The sequence below is a fragment of the Argiope bruennichi genome, chromosome 2 (genome assembly GCF_947563725.1).
Source record: "Argiope bruennichi chromosome 2, qqArgBrue1.1, whole genome shotgun sequence".
Lineage (NCBI taxonomy): Eukaryota > Metazoa > Arthropoda > Arachnida > Araneae > Araneidae > Argiope > Argiope bruennichi.
The window spans coordinates 71943771-71960649 of NC_079152.1; the positions used below are offsets into that span (position 1 = coordinate 71943771).

General features: G+C 29.2%; 1 protein-coding gene across 1 annotated transcript; it reads left to right on the forward strand.

Moving 5' to 3' along the window:
* Positions 1 to 994: 994 nt before the first annotated feature.
* On the forward strand, positions 995 to 10374 carry LOC129961776 (astacin-like metalloprotease toxin 5). The gene is made up of 6 exons (XM_056075340.1): positions 995 to 1151; positions 3159 to 3229; positions 4303 to 4384; positions 5662 to 5776; positions 8101 to 8276; positions 10064 to 10374. Exons 1-6 carry the CDS (start codon positions 1040 to 1042, stop codon positions 10279 to 10281), a joined length of 774 nt encoding a protein of 257 aa, XP_055931315.1. The 5' UTR covers positions 995 to 1039; the 3' UTR covers positions 10282 to 10374.
* The last annotated feature ends 6505 nt before the right edge of the window (positions 10375 to 16879 follow it).

Below are 16879 nucleotides of genomic sequence, written 5' to 3' on the forward strand. Positions count from 1 at the left end.
AATGTCTAGTAGGTAATGTGCAGGTAAGTCTTGATAATTTGCAGATTACCTAAGTAATTTAAGAAATAAAATAATTTTTCGGACTTTAACGAATCCCTCTAGTTAATGTGTATATTACCTAGCTAATTTGAAGATTAACAAATTTCCGCATTTTAGCGGTAACATATGTACTATATATTCCATGTTTGTAGAATTACATGAATTTTAGTAATCTCTTAAGTATATAGCTTTATTAGATTCAAATTTCATGCATTTAAAACTAAATATTGTATAAAAAATCATTTTTAAAAGTACTAAGATTAAGTTCAGCACTCTTTCACTAGGTCAGTCAAACACGTCTTTCCTTTGATCGTCAACTTTGTAATTATTGACTAAATTTCAAAAGAGAGAAAATTTTAGGATTGGACTTTGTTAATTTGTATGCAATATAATTATTTTATGATCAATAAGCTTTAAAATCGATTTTAACAGACTATTTAAAATTCTAGTGCACAATCCTTTAGAAACGAAACAAATAATAATAGATGAATTTTTATATTTCTAATATTTCAGCATTTTATTCATTCTCAGTAAGTATCGGATTTACATAAAATGTACACAAGATATAACTTAGAGACCCATTTTCTTGGGGGTGAGGACAGGCTCCTATGAAGGCATCCAATGTTTCAAATAGTGTAAAACCTCATTAAGGTAGGTGATTACGTTAAAAAGTCGATTTCTGTCACAATTTGTTGTCACATATCTTAAGTCTAAATACGACATTACACTCAGTTATCATTTTAAAACTCTTAGTAAGATTAATTTCTCTTAATCTGATCTGATCTGAAAAAAATAACACTCGAATCTAAAAAGTAAGGAATTATATTTGCATTTTTAATCTTTTGATTCCGTTTATCAATATAAACAACTATAATCTTTGACCAGGATGAATGATACAGCTGTCAATTTTCTTTTGGGAAATATTGTTCGGACAGAATGGAATAGTATTTAAAGGGTGGAACAGCAGTGCTGGCAGTGATAGGATAAAGACAAATTCAAGATGAAATCGTTTCTGTTGGTTCTGGGCTTGGTTGCAGTAGTTGCAAGGGCTGCAGTTATTCCTAGGGAAGGACCCGGAAAAAACAATACATTACCTTTCGATGCAGAATACGGTAAGTCCAATAGATCATGTACTTCTGTTGCTTAAAACTATTGGCCATTTGTTTTAATTTTGCTAACACTTTTTTTCTTTATTAAAGTGTGACAACTCCTTTCAAAATAATTAAAATAGTTTACAAAAATCTACAAAACAATGAATTTCGATTTATCATTTTAAGAACCTAGTTTAAAATTTCAAAGAATTAAAAATTCTATCCAATGTTTTTGGCATTTAATATGCAATTTAGAATTAACGAATAATGAAGCTAAAATAAACCGGTGAAAGTTTTTTTTTATGTGATTTTAAATAAACATTTATCGTTTCATTACCATGGATTCATTTAAAATTATTATTTGCATTATTTCCAACACAACACTTCGCATATTAGAAAGAAAACAAAATGGTGCATATTCATATAAATTATTGATTCATATGAAGTAGACAGAAAATTTATAACCTAACCTACCTAAAAAAATTTCTTTAAAAATATCTTTCAGTTTTACTAAGAGTTCCAAATATAATTCTCAAATCTTCTTAGAACATAGACATTTTTTTAACGAGGAAACGATTTGTAAACAAAAGAATACATTAAATTGGATATTAATAAAGTTAATAAGAGTTCTTTCTATTGGAGAACAGTGGATTCCCTTACCAGTGTTCCGCACCACACAGGGGGAGAGTCACATTACACCAATGGATTCAGTGCGCACTAGACCCACTCACAGCAAAATCGCATTTCGAACTTGGGTTCTCAACCAATAGAGTCGACACTTAAAGAAAAGACCGCTATGATCACGCTCGCTCTAAAAAAAATACTATATATTCATTATAAAATGTTTAAATAAATAGTAAATATGACAGCAATTTAATCATTTTTTATATACTTATAGCATCTTTCAATTTACTTAAAGCACACGATATTTATTTTGATCCCAACATTTTTGATTAGAAGAGATTTTTTTCATTTTTTTATGCCATGATAAAATTTCCCCTGAAAATTTTTTTTATTTTATATTATACTGCTTACATTTATATAAAAAGAATTTTTCAGACATGAAGTAAGCAATCTTTAATAATGCGATTAATTGAAAAACCTAAGCTTATATAATAACTCTCGTTGAAATTTAATTCACTCTCTCTGTCATTTCCAATCCACAAAATTTAGCAGGGGATTTCTAAAAATTAGAAGACTTAATTAATAATAAATTTGGCAAATATCCAATGTGAAATATTATTTGGCATAATTGCTCAGAAGCAGAATATTTTCAATAGTTTTTATGCAAGATCTGCTGATCCAAATACTTACATGGGTATTGAAAACACGCCTTACTAACACAGGTATATTAAGTAATTGAAGTCATTACTTAACATCAGTTTCTATAAATTAATTAATAATTTAAAATGCAAAAATAAATTATAAGCATGTTACTTAATTATAATGCACAGCCAAAAATATTTATGCTACAACTTTTCCCAATTTGGCAATTAAGGGGTTTAGATAGTTATTTGCCAAACATTTAAAGAAATCTGCCAAATCCAGAGGAATGCTTTTAAACCATTTTTGCTCTTAAACTCTGGATGAATCACTGAACTTCGGTCTAAAAATACGATTTGCAATTTAGAAAAGTTCTATTCTATTCTAAAATTTATTCATGTCAAATAAAATTGTAAAAAACAAGATGATGCTAAGTGGAATATAAAGTTAAAATAAAATTAATTTATAAACTTTGCATTATAAGAATTCTGTACATTTACATTGTAACTGTAATGATTAAAGTAAAGTAAATGAGTAAAGTAAAAAATTCCTCTAAAGTTCTTTTAATCTTTTATACATCTTTCTTTTCATTCTGAATTCTTTTGCTGTTAATAATTACTGTAAATCAACGAAGGAGAGGAAATATTTTTAAATATTACGTTGCTCTTTAAAAATATATTGATTTTTTTTTACAGTTATGCGATGTTTATTCCTTAGAATAATTAGAATGATGTATTTTATTTGTATCCATCATTTATTTTACAGAGATCAAGAGGTTAGCTTTGCAGAATCCTGACTTATACGATGGAGATATGGCTGGTATCGACGGACCATTTGTAAGTATTTATACATTTTCGAACACTTATATGGAAATTCTAAGTGGGAAATAATCACACACAACATTAATTCACAAAAAGACAATAAATTAAAAAAGTATTAAAATTTAATATTAATTAAAATGTTAGTAAATGATTTAAAATGTTATTATACACTATATCTCTGAAAGAATATATTTAGGATATTTTAAGGAAATTTTTTATAAATTTGTGATAAATGTTCTTATAGTAACAAACATGCAAAGTCAATTAAGAGCAATTTAAAGGACTACATGCTACAACTGTAAAAAAAAAAGTTTGTAGTATTCTAGCATTCGGGATATATATAGCCACATCATTACGTGAAAACTAAATTCAATAAATCACATTTTGTCAAGATTCTATCATTAATGTCGTCATGGGTTTCAGTAATAAATGTGTTTTTATGAGTATTTTTCTGTAAGCTTCGCTGCAAAAGGATAATTAAAAATAATATAGATTTATAGATTATAGATATATATTTATAATCTATAAATCTATTCATTTAAATATATAAATTTAAATATATAGAATTTTTTATAGGATTGTTCTATTCTTCGGAAAAATAATGAAAAAAAAAAAATAGAAATAGATCGGGAAATAAAAAATAATAAAGTAAGCCGAAATTATTTATGTTAAGAAGTTACAAATAAAGCCTAAAAATATGAATTTTTGACACACCCTAGAACACGTTGCTCATTGAAATGTTTATTGTCATTCATTCCTCGACAATTAGTCTTTAATATTAGTAAGAAGCAGTAAAGTAAAAAGTCTAATACAAGATATTTTTTCTGAAATATTCAAATATAAAATTGTATTTATAAATTTATTTCGCCGAATTAAGTGGCTCCATTGCTACAAATCGCAAAGTGTTGTATTTAAATAAAATGATAGATTAATCGGGTAAAACAGCCCACAAATCGAAACACTATGTAAAAATTTTCGCAGATTTTGCAGGATTGGATTTATCCCCAAACATGCTATTCAAAGGAAAATATATAATAATACTTTCTAAATTAATCAAATAATGATAAATTACCATTTGAAAATTTTAGGATGCTGAAAGAAACGTAATTCCCGGAAATTACTACAGATGGCCATACGCAAAAGTTCCCTACGTCATAGATCAGTCTCTCCGTAAGTATTTTTCTGAATTAATAAAAAATGTTACGAAAACATGATCACTTGAAATACGTCAAATATACCGAGTTAAGCAATTAGATAATTGCAAATTACTGTCCGTCGTATTATATCATAGAATAGCAACATAGATCATACAGGTGCTCCTATCCTACATTAATTTGGGAACGACGACAATTATTGCCACACACATGAAATATATATAGAGTAAAATTACCATGCGCTCGCTACATGGTGAGATCGATTTCAGCTTCAAGTATCAACAATTAACTGAGTTACGTTTCTAGCTTGAAAACGATACAAAAAAAAGCTAAAATTTCAACTGCAAAATTTCTGAACGCCTTCTATTTTATACAAAAATTACTTGTGAATATTGATACTCAGAATAGAACGCTTTAAATGTAAGTTTATATTTTCCGAAATTCTGACACCATAAGCTGTAGACAGAAGGAGTAAATTTCAAATACAAAATGGACCCAATATAACTTTTCCTATGGGAATAACACAAACAGATATTTTCTACCATTATTGCAAGACTTCTTATAATACATTATCATTGTTAGCGCACTTAGCCAATATGGAAAGATCTGTGAAATGCGAATTTCAAATAAGATCTCGAATCTGCATTTTCCATTAATCGAGAGTAATGCTGAACACTAAAAATAAAGGTATCTTATGCTAATTAGTATTTTTTTTTTGTCTTCTTAACATATTTTTTGATGCTACAATTTCTAAAATCACGGACAAAGAAATGTGCTTTTCATACGTTTAGTTTCAAAATACTAATCGACTGACTTCCTTTATAAATAAGTGGATGTTTTATATATCAAATATAAATCTCTCCTAAAACTTAGCAAAACATAATGCTTTTACTAACAATAGTTCTGAAGCTTAGCATATTTTAACATTTCTCACTTTTGTTTTCATGAGGTAACAACTCTGTGTTTTGAGTGGCTCAGTAGCGATACAGAAAAGTTGATAAAAAAGAAATGTTTCCCTTCAGTATTCCAATAACAGCGTCCAAAAAACTGCATAACTGCTCAGTAAATTATATCTGATAAATCAGCAAGTTTGTACATAAAGGATGTCTGCTAAAAAATATTTAATATAAAGTAAGACAGAATTTGCAGAATTGGCATGTTATAAATACAGAGCCAATATTACTTTAATTTTTCTGAAAGTATTTTCTTTAATATTAATTATCCAGCAGTTTTAATATTCCTCTTTTGTGTACGTTTTACTCATCATATACATGAATGTTTCTTTTCAAACAGAGGGCTACGGCAATATGTTTAACGCTGCCTTCCAGAATTACCATCAGTATACTTGTGTCCGTTTCGTTCCAAGGACCAATGAGCGAGATTACGTTTACATTTTCGCAGGACAAGGGTAGGTAGAAATAACTTTCTGCAAAATTTTGTATATTTTTGTTGTTGATTAAATATCTGTTCATTGCCTTTTTACAATTTTCAAATATCCGCAACATCATATGAAGCCACACGTCTCCCAAAACTTTAGTCAAAATCATAAATAAAGCAGACTCCTGATATTCTCAGACATTTTTTTCTACACAAATAATGAGAAGTTAAATAAATATCACAATTTTGAACCAGAAAAATCTTTACGTTTCACACAATGTTATTAAGGAGTTTCTCTTTCAATGATCTTAAAGTATGTTTATTATAGTGAATATACTGAGCCCAGGAAATCCTTTTAGTACCTACACTAAGGATGTTCTTATTCTTTAAAAAAAATTTAAAAAGTATTTCTAAGATATAAATAATAATATCACCGAAATAAATGTAAAAGTAAGCATTTAAAAACGCACCTAAATTTCAAGCCATTTTATCCATTTTGTTCCAAGGTTCAATAAGATGGATTACGTTTTCACAGGACAAGGGAAAGTAGAAATAGTATTTCTGTGAATTTGCTTTCCATGCATTTATTTTCAGACAAGCTCAACATCAAATGAAATATTTTGGCTCCTTGACCTTTAAATTTTAACAAGAAAAATAAGCGACTAATAGGGCCATCAGAGGCAACAATTTTCAAATAAAAACAGCAATTTATTACAGAAAAAAGATTTAGGATGCTTTTAGAAAAATTTTAATATTATATAACGAACATTCTAAACTTAAATAACTATTTTAGAACATTTGCTAAGGATATTGTTCTTTTTTGTTAAGAAAAAATTACGGGTTTAGTCCAAAGCAACAAATAATAAAGGCTGAGTAAATAAAACTGCTACTGTTGTTTCTTATGGCACTTGCCATTGACAAGCCCCCTGTTACGAAGGCAGCGATTTTAAGCCGGTGGGGGGGGGCGTCGCTTGTTTTTTTTTAGAAGCGCCAACTAGGGTAGAGAACGCCTTTACTACTCACGCATCACTCCTTCCCTTGCATAACCCCTTTTTACAGGAGGGCACTCTCACACCTATCACAGATAGAACAACAACCATACTCAAACCGGGACTCGAACCCAGGACGCCCAAATCACGGGGAAGACGCGTTACCCTTATGCGCCGTCCAACTAAATCTAAATAGTTGAAACAAATAAGAATTCCTTCGAATTTGAATTGAGAACACAACTCAAAATGCATATCAAAATAATGCTTGAAATATGTTGAAAACACCAGATTATCTTAACTTTCCATGTTTTAAAGAGCAAAGTCAAAATTCAGAGAAAGACAAAGAATGAAATTTGTTACGGAATCCTCCCAAATACATTCCCTCACACAGCATTACCAATTTTTTCTTTTGAAGAGAAATACTTTCCAATAAGCTATTTGAGCAAAAGATAAGAAAAAAAATAGCAATAAGAAATTAACTATTGTTTTAAATGTTAATACAATTAATTAATGTTTATCCCTATAATATATAATTTAAATGTTAATACAATTAATTATTGTCAAGCTTCTATAGTTTCCCTTACATAAAATAAAACAGAAGAACCAAAAAAATATGCAGATTATAAACAGAGCGTACACAGATGAGTAATTAGTGATAAATACAAAATTTGCATTCGTTTATACGTCAAGGAATTAACACACTGATATTTATGATAATAACATCATAAATATGTTAGTTTTAAGGATAAAATCAATAAAAATCAAAATTTATTATGGTTCTAAACATTAAAATTTGTGGTGAATAGCATATAAGCCAGTTAACAACTACGCTACATGAGCGTACGCTTTGGTATCCTGGTTTAGTTACTGGACTGTGAACTATAAGGTCCCAGGTTCTATCCTCGCTCATTCAAATTCGCTAAATTGGTGACCTCGGACGCTGAACCTTCGTACATGGCGTACATTCGTAGTGGCGCCATCTACCCGCAACCAAAGTCGTCAGACTCACTTGACGCAGCAACCGAAGAGTCGTCACACTCACTTGACGCAGCAGCGTCGGCAACCACTCCCCCCACACACTCGCTACTCAAGTATGTACAGGCCCATTTAAACAACAGCTAATAACTAAATACATCACCACTCAACAGCCATATCGTTCGTTCGTCTCATCTCCGACTCACTGAAGGGAGAGTACAGTGGTGAATGGCATATAAGCCAGATAACAACTACGCTATATGAGCGTACGCTTTTGTATCCTGGTTTAGTTACTGGACTGTGAACTATAAGGTCCCAGGTTCTATCATAGCGCATCACATACCGCTAAAAATTCTATCAATAAAACATGTTATTTTCATCCATTTTCTAGTTGCTACTCACACGTCGGTAAGACTGGTGGCCAGCAACCTCTGTCTTTGGGCAACGGATGTCTGTACGTGGGAACAACGATTCACGAACTTGGTCACGCCATTGGATTCTACCATGAGCAGAACAGATCAGACAGAGACGATTACCTCCATATTTATCTCGACAATGTAGTTCGAGGTACGTGGATTATAGTTTTTGTGTTTATTTTAATTTAGAATATATTCATATTTTCAATTTAAAATTATTCAAATTCAGTAGGAGATATTTGTACTCAGGCTTGATAGACATTGTTTGTAACTCATTGAATTTGGTATTTTTAGCATTTCTATTGGAAGAAAAAGAAAGAGACGTCACAGCCATTTTATAAGATTATATAAGATATGATATTTAACATGCGAATGCCACTCACAATTTTCGTTTGCCACGAGAGCGGAAACCAACACCTACTCACTTGACACTAGTAATGCTCGACGCATTTCACAGTCTCTTGCAAGATGATATGTATGACAGTTGATATTCAACGTGTGTTGGTCGTTTATTACATTTGTCTATTACTGAACAGAGATCAATACATACTCACATAATAATAGTGATATTCAACGAGTATTACGAACTGATTAATTACTACGACCGAAGTAAGTCCCTTCATCGATGGGAGGTAGCCAACCCCCATTTTTTACTGAACCCACCAGAGTGACGACAACTAACCATCATACCGGAAGCTTCTCAGCCTCCCAGTAGGACTATGTTCAACGAGTACTTTTGCTGAAAAGTGCATATCTTTAGGCATTATATTATAATAAAATAAAATAATTCGGCATTTCTGTGTGTCAGTGATCTTATATAAATTAATATTTTTTAATTAATACATAAATAACAAGAGTTGCTGTATTATTTTAAATATTACATAAAATTAATTATTAGATACTAATAAAAGCGTTTTTTTGTGACACGACCGTTTTAAGAATAGAATAGAATAAAATAATATTATTCCATTTGCCATTTTTTTTTTTTTTACATTTGCCTCACAAGATAGTTGTGAAGCTTGATACTTTAATTTAGAGGAAACTTTTGCATGTCCTTAACTCTCCAGTTGTGTATCCCGCGAGTTCAGAGGGTTGGCAATCAGTCCATTTTCTGCTATATCCCTCGTTTTTAGCAGTTAAGAGTGTTTATTTTTACGATTACGCTTTATTATATTATATTTATTATATAATAAAGCGTATATTATATTATTATTATTATCGTATAACATATAGTATGTATGTTATAAATTATACTATATATATATATATATATATTACTATCGTATAACAATATCAGTTCACTTTCTTTACAAAATATTTGTACTTGGAAACATCGCATCTAAATAGTGATTTTAAAGAATTACGTGGCCAGAGGATTGAATAGGAATAGCAAACAATATATGAATAACAATAGACAAAAATACAAATCACACACAAACAAAATAGGAATAACTATGGCTTTTCAATGTATTAAAAAAAAACAAAGTACATTAAATGTCAGATAGGATGCAAAGTGACGTTTAGTGACTTTTAATGCTAACAAAATCAATGTCCTATAAGCTAATTCAGTTAGTTTTCAACTCATAAAAAAGTTCTACTATTAAAAATAAAATTTTAAGAAGACAAATAAATGCTTTTTTCACAAGCGACTAAAAAGTGAATAGAACGAAGTAAAGTTTTCTGAATATGATATTTTAAACTCTTTTCATAAATTTTCCTTCTTGTTTATTTTTGAAATGCATTGTTATTTTATCGTAATATATAACTGAAATAATAATTGCTTCAATAATTTCAATCAATAATTATGTAAAAACTGTATTTTGTTCCAGAAATATTTCGAGTTTCGGAAATTAATCAATTTTTTTATTGGGAAAATAAAAATTTGGCAAATATAAGTTGGCAAAAAGAAATAAAATAAATTTTGTGATATCTTTTCAGGAATGGAGTCCAACTTCGCCAAGTTATCACCCAACCAAAACATCTTATACAATACTTTTGACTACAACTCCATCATGATCTACGGAAACACCGCTTTCTCTCACAATGGATACTGGACCATGGAGGCCAAAAATGGACAGAGGTTGTACGATCCTTTCGATAAAAACAGCATGACCTGGGCTGACATTGAACGAGTAAACAAGATGTACGGATGCTAATTCCGGAGTCATTTTTCTTCGATCTCTGCGGTATTAGAAAGTTTCTATATTCTTTTATTATTAATGTTGTTTCAATAAAGTGGTTAACTGAAATATCTAGTTATTTCCTGATTTAGAATTCCGTGTTATCAGACTTTATTTTTAGTGAATATTATAAGAATTTATTAAGTTGACAAAAACCGAATGCTAATCATGATGAAAAAATAACAGGAAATATTTATACGTTTCTTACCTTTCTCTTTTCTTTTGCTGACTTATAATACGCTGCGTATGTTGCACAGTAATGTTAATCTGATGAATCAAAGTTTTAGCTAAACTGCAAGAAATTAGTGAATATTAACATTGCAAAATAATTATTATTAAGCTGGTTGGTAACTTGTGTGATTATTCTAAAAGAATAAAAATGTTTATCAATTACTGTTGATATGAGTAAATGTGGGCAAATGATAGGAATAAGTTTCGGCAAAAATTATTAGTAAGATGTTTACAACTTTTTTTTGTTGATTTTCTAAACTATAGTCCCATTTTGAAGATAATTGAGGGCATTTTTAAATTTGTAATTTTGTAATTTTTTTATTTAATTCAGTTCAATTATACTGGCATCCGATTTCAAAATGAAACTAAGGATACTTTGGGAAGGATCTCGAAATTTTAAACGTAGGTCAGATGAAGAAGATAACACTTGAGCTCGTAGCAACACTTCTCAAATTCTATAACTTTCCAATGAAAGATCCGTTAACCGATGATTTCAGATTGCACCAACAAGCACCATGCCCGCTTGCCCGACATATATTTGATGGATTAGAAGGCCTAATCACTAGGCCGATATGGGTCGAACTTTTGCCGGATGATCAGAACGGCAGGTACTTGAGCAAGAGTGCTATACTTAAAAATCCATACAATGCCAGTATAAGGGCATGATTTAACGGAAATTAGAATTCCTGACAACTAAATATTTTGTGTATTACTTGAAACTTTCCGGAGAAATACATGCACATACGTAGCTCACTATTTTTAAGTGGGAGGCATGAAATGATTCTGTGTATTGATAGTAATAAATAGTTAGCATTATTAAATAGTGTGGTGGTCTGTAGATTATTATGATCCATACAGGAAGCAACAGGACGAATGTTTTTAGGAACATTTTTTTTTAATAATCACATTCACACACTAAACAAGCACAAACACAAAGACAAGACATTCACGCACGCGGCTTCACAGTTCAGCGTCACATCTCGTTCTCATTACAATCGCAATGCACTATGGGATGACATATGGGATGGCCTAATCAGGTATCGCCATCTAGTGTCCAAAAGAGAAGATAAGAGTAATGCAACTGCTACAATAGTATTTTGTATTAAACGCTGTATAAAAATCTGTCAACAGGTAAAGGACATTAAAATATCACTATGTTGAGACTATATAAAATGTCATAAATTTTGTTACAGAATTTAAGAGTAAGCCAGGCATTGAGAAAAAATTAAATTTAGATGTATTCAAAAAGATAAACTGGGGTTTCTATAGAGATTTCTTTATCAGTGAGTTAAAAAGTATATGAGAAAGTGAAAGGCTCAAAATAAAAACTAAAATACACTAAATAAAAATTGCAGCACAAACTTAGTGGAATACATGTTTAAAAAAAGCATAACAATTCAATTATATTAATAACATTATACGAAGCATATATCGTTTCAGAAATCAAGTCTTTTTATCACTTCCTCAAATTTCTAGAAAGCAGTTTTGTAAATACTATAGAACTTGCGAACAAATTCTATGTTCATATAGTTGGAATGTTGTACAATGATAAAAGTTTATTTCATCAGATCTGTGCTGTGCATTATGTTTTATCAAGCCAAACAATTTAAATGAAGAATGAAAAAAACATTCTGTGTACTACAACACTTAATCAAAAATTCGGCTTACCCCTTATTTGGTCTGAAAGCTATTCCAAATATTACATTACACCAAGACTTCCGACAACTTTAATTCATTTAGCTTTCCAAACCCTTAATAATCATAGAAATCTGAGAAAATGAACTTTTTAAAAAAATGTCAGATTTTTTTACAGTTTTTTTTTTAATATTTATAAATTTTTCAATTTATGATTACCGATTTTTAAACATTAATTATGCACACATTGTTTTAATTATGCACAAATTAGTTTTGAATAATATCTGCTGTAGCTTTTTTTTCTAAAAATTACAATAATTAATAAGCTAATAATTTAAATATAACTATTATATGACACATTTTCTTAATCCAATACATGCTTTCTTCAAGTTTTTAGTAATAAAATACAAAATTAAATGCTAGGAACAAATGCTTTTCAGATCTAGATAGAGATTACCATTCTTTTCTGCTTTTCAATCTTCTTCAACATGCAATATTACCCGATTTTTCAACATATCAATTATTGTGCTTAGTATACTTTATGATTATTTTATCATTTACAAAATGTCAGTAATATTGCAAAACGCTTGAACTCGTTTGAAACGCAATCATTTGAATAGAAAACGGGAAGAGTCACATCAGCAGATTTGACGTAATTTGCTGCATGGAATCATTATTATCTTCAGATTCTTAAATTTCAAATTCAAAAATACCGAAAATATAGCTACATTCCGAATCATTTCCAGATTTTTTTCAAAACTTAAGCCCTTTTACTAGCCAGAATTACTTGGTTTACAATTAGAAGTTAAACACTGAAATTTAATTGAACGCAATCTAATAGAATTAATTAGAACACAAAATCTAATAGAATTAATGCAAACGTATTAATTCTATCAGTTCTAACAGTTACAAATCAATTCATTATTGACTTAATATTTAAGTTGCCATTTATAAAGCAATTTCATACAAGCATACATGCCCAAATCATTCCCGAACATGCAGTATAATAGAACCCGTGTGATATGGGGTGCATCAAAATTTACTACCCACACAACAGAGAGGAAGGGCCACAAAAAAGTTTAAAAAATGTTATCTTGAAATATTTGAAAGTTTTCTTTGGTATATAGGAATAAGAAGGCCAATTAGCTAAAAAAAACCATTACGAAAATAAATTCTTTCTTTTCCCATATTTGAAATTTAAAATCAGAAGATAGTCTCTTTAAATAGGTATGTAGCAAGAAATGTTTAATTACAGAGAAACCGCAGTAGCACATATGGAACTATATTCAGAGTTTCTTGTTGTTTTAACTCGGAAATGTACTTTCGTTTTGGAATCAGTTTATTTTTGTACAACATAAGACAGAGAGTTGCATGAGACAATTTACATAATGATGACAGAATATTTACAGATGAAGCAGACTGAAATTGATCAATAGTTCGATACATCAAATAAATGAAATAAAGTAACGCAAAAGTTCTTTCCTTAAAGCAAACACAATGTATTATACTGAATCAGTAAACTGGATTGCCATATTCTAAGCTAGAATAAGATACAACGCAAACTCTAAAATGAAAATAAACAGGAAATATAAAACATATTAGGAGTAGCAACGAAATCTGTCGCATAGAGTAAAGAAGAGATTAGGATTCGTTCTTACACTTTTCGCATCTACCACCGAATTCATGGGGCATGGAACATATAGAAACAAAAGTTGATGCAAGGCACTGTGCAACAAAAAAATCCACTAAGAGTCTCCTGGTAATTTAAAACTTAAACTAACTTCTTCTAACTTAAAAAAAGTGTTGAAAAGCAGCCATCAAAAATAATTTGTCAAGAACCAGACTGCAATTTTAATTTCTCTTCATCTGTAATAAATTGACTATAGATCCAGAAATATAAAATTTTTTAACTAATTTCTTTTATCTTGGTAGTACTTCTTCGTTTTTTTAAAATTATAATCTTGCTTTTAGTGCTATTTTTTTGTTTCCACTTATATTGTTTTTATATTTCATGATTGCTTTCCATCCTTTTATACGGCTTTTTCTTTTAAAAAATCGATAAACAAATTTGACTTATTTGGTCTAATTGAGTGGATGATATAAGACTTTATAAATAGAAATTACATGGTATATATAGTTTGAAATATACTAGGAGGCGATATTATCATTTTTTTTTGTTTGAAAGCAGCAATAGCTATGAATCCAAATCATCAAATGAAACAAAATTTTAGGTACAGACACAGAAAGATTTATATAAGAAATTCTGGTAAACTAGTAAAATTCACCGACAGGAAAAGTTTTGCCTTTGTTGCACCAAAACCACGCCAATAATTACAAAGAAGCCCGAAAACGCACTGTGTGAAATTCGAACAAATGATCCAGTGATGGAAGAGCATATACAAGATGAAACTGTCATGGTGATTTCAAACAAGTAAACAGTTTTTCACATCAAGGAGTATCTGAGATTAAATATAATTAAAAGTTTAAAGAGTAAGTTATTCCTTGGGACATAAGAGTCACATGGAAGAAAGGACGGATATTTGTATTTCTTCACAAAGGTAGATCAGTAATGAAATGGATTTCGCGAAGAATAAATGAGCAATTTGTCTAGGGTTAAAAATAGTAAAATATCCATTGGATCAGCAAAGCTGTAAAAAATATTCTTTTTTCTTGGGTTTATAGGATAACAGAATCAAAAAATTCCATTAAAAAATGATTGACCTGCCAGAAAAAGCATGATTTTTGAAAAAAGAAATGTTATTTGCTAACTTATAATTGAAAATAGAATCATCTTGGTTACACTGCATATAAATAAAGTACATTTCAAATAAATACACTGCATATAAATAACATATATAAAGCTACAAATAATGAAACAGCATTGTGAAAGATCTTCAGAATAATTCTCCAAAATGTCTGGGAAAAATTCGTAAAAAAACTTGTAATTGGACATTGTTATGGGCTAAAAATAAGGCTGTTTTTTTCCTAAGAGATTTTACCATATTGCAAAAAATAACAGAGGATAAACACGAAGGCTTACCACTCATGTGATTGCAAATTATTGTTGGTTCATTTAAGAAAATGAAACACAATTTTTCGGAGAAAGCTTTTTCCTTTCATTTTTTAAAAATTCTTTTTCTTTCTAATTTTTACTTAAGTTACTACAACTACTTTCCACTATTATAATTATTTTTCTTTATTACACATTTACATTATTATTTATGTGTTTAATTCAATAAACAAATTGTTTTACATAATGGAACAAAGAAAAAAAAATCTATCATTAAATACGCATACTCTAAGCTGAATTTAATTTGCTAATTTAGAAGTTATGGTCAAAAAGTAAAGTCATATTTTTATTGGCGTATGAAAAAAAGCAATAAATAAATTGAAATATCCATCGGAATCGAAATATATTTAAATTTGTATGATTTTTTTGTTAATCAGTTCTATGCTTCCCTGTCTACCTCTAAGGATTCAGATCTTTATCCATGAATTATGTGCCATATCTTTACTTTAAGAGAACATTTCATTCATTCTTTTTTTAATTCATTTCCACTTTCTGCTACAGTCTGTATATGATATTTAATTTCATCCAATTCATTATATAATCCTGAACTGCAATCGAGAGCATACAAAACTACAAAATTTACAAATTAAAGCTAAATAAAAAATATCAATTACCAAAGTTTACCTTTGTAAACAAGAAACTACCAATGCTAAATAAAAATGTTAAAAAAAATTACCAGAATTCAGGGGAAAAAAATCTTTTTCAGTTGCTTTATTTTTTTGGGCAAATGAAAAGTGTAACACGGAAATGGTCCCCATTTCTAATTATTGAAGATTTAAAATGATATACACTGTTAATTAATAAATTAATTTTGATGGAACCTTTTTAAATTTGTCTTTTTTATCTATATTTTAACATAAGAATACAACAGAATATTAAAAAAAAAATCAAATAATTCCTAAGTAATAAATAAGGCACTATGATTTACAACAAATCATGGTACACTTAATTACACGTCTATTTAAACATTGGCATTTATTTCGCAATTTAATATCATAGCTTCATTTTAATTGTGAATATTAATTAAACATCTTTAAATCCTAATAACCATTTTTAAGATTAATAAGGAACTGTTTAATAACTTACTATTTTTTATAGGTATGAATGTTCTTTTTTATCTTCTTTAGCTGATATTGTATAAATCTTTTATTTAACTGAAAATTAAATGCTGATACTTTCGTTCATTTATGCACTTTTCTTTTGAGAATCAAAATTCTGTCACATGCAAATTAGCATTAATCTTTCTTGAACATTCTATCATTATGTGTAATACACTAGTGCAGTAAGTGCAGTGTTTAATAAATTTACAACTACTACAAAAATTTTAAGAATTGTTTCAATTTAAATAAAATAGTTGATTTCCCTTTGAAGTTAAGAAATAGAATAAATGCATTTACTAGATTGCATCTAAGAAATATCTCATAAAATGCCTCACTTGAAAAGAACTTAATAATTAAGCTTGATGAATCGTTGAAACTAAAAATATGTGATTTATTTATTTTTACTTACCACATTTTTTTTAAAGTTTTACATTTATAATTTTTTTGACTGTTAAGAAAGGAAAGGTGAATAGCCACGATTACACTATTTTTTATTAATTTTTAATCATTTCTAATTGAATAATTAAAATTTTTATTA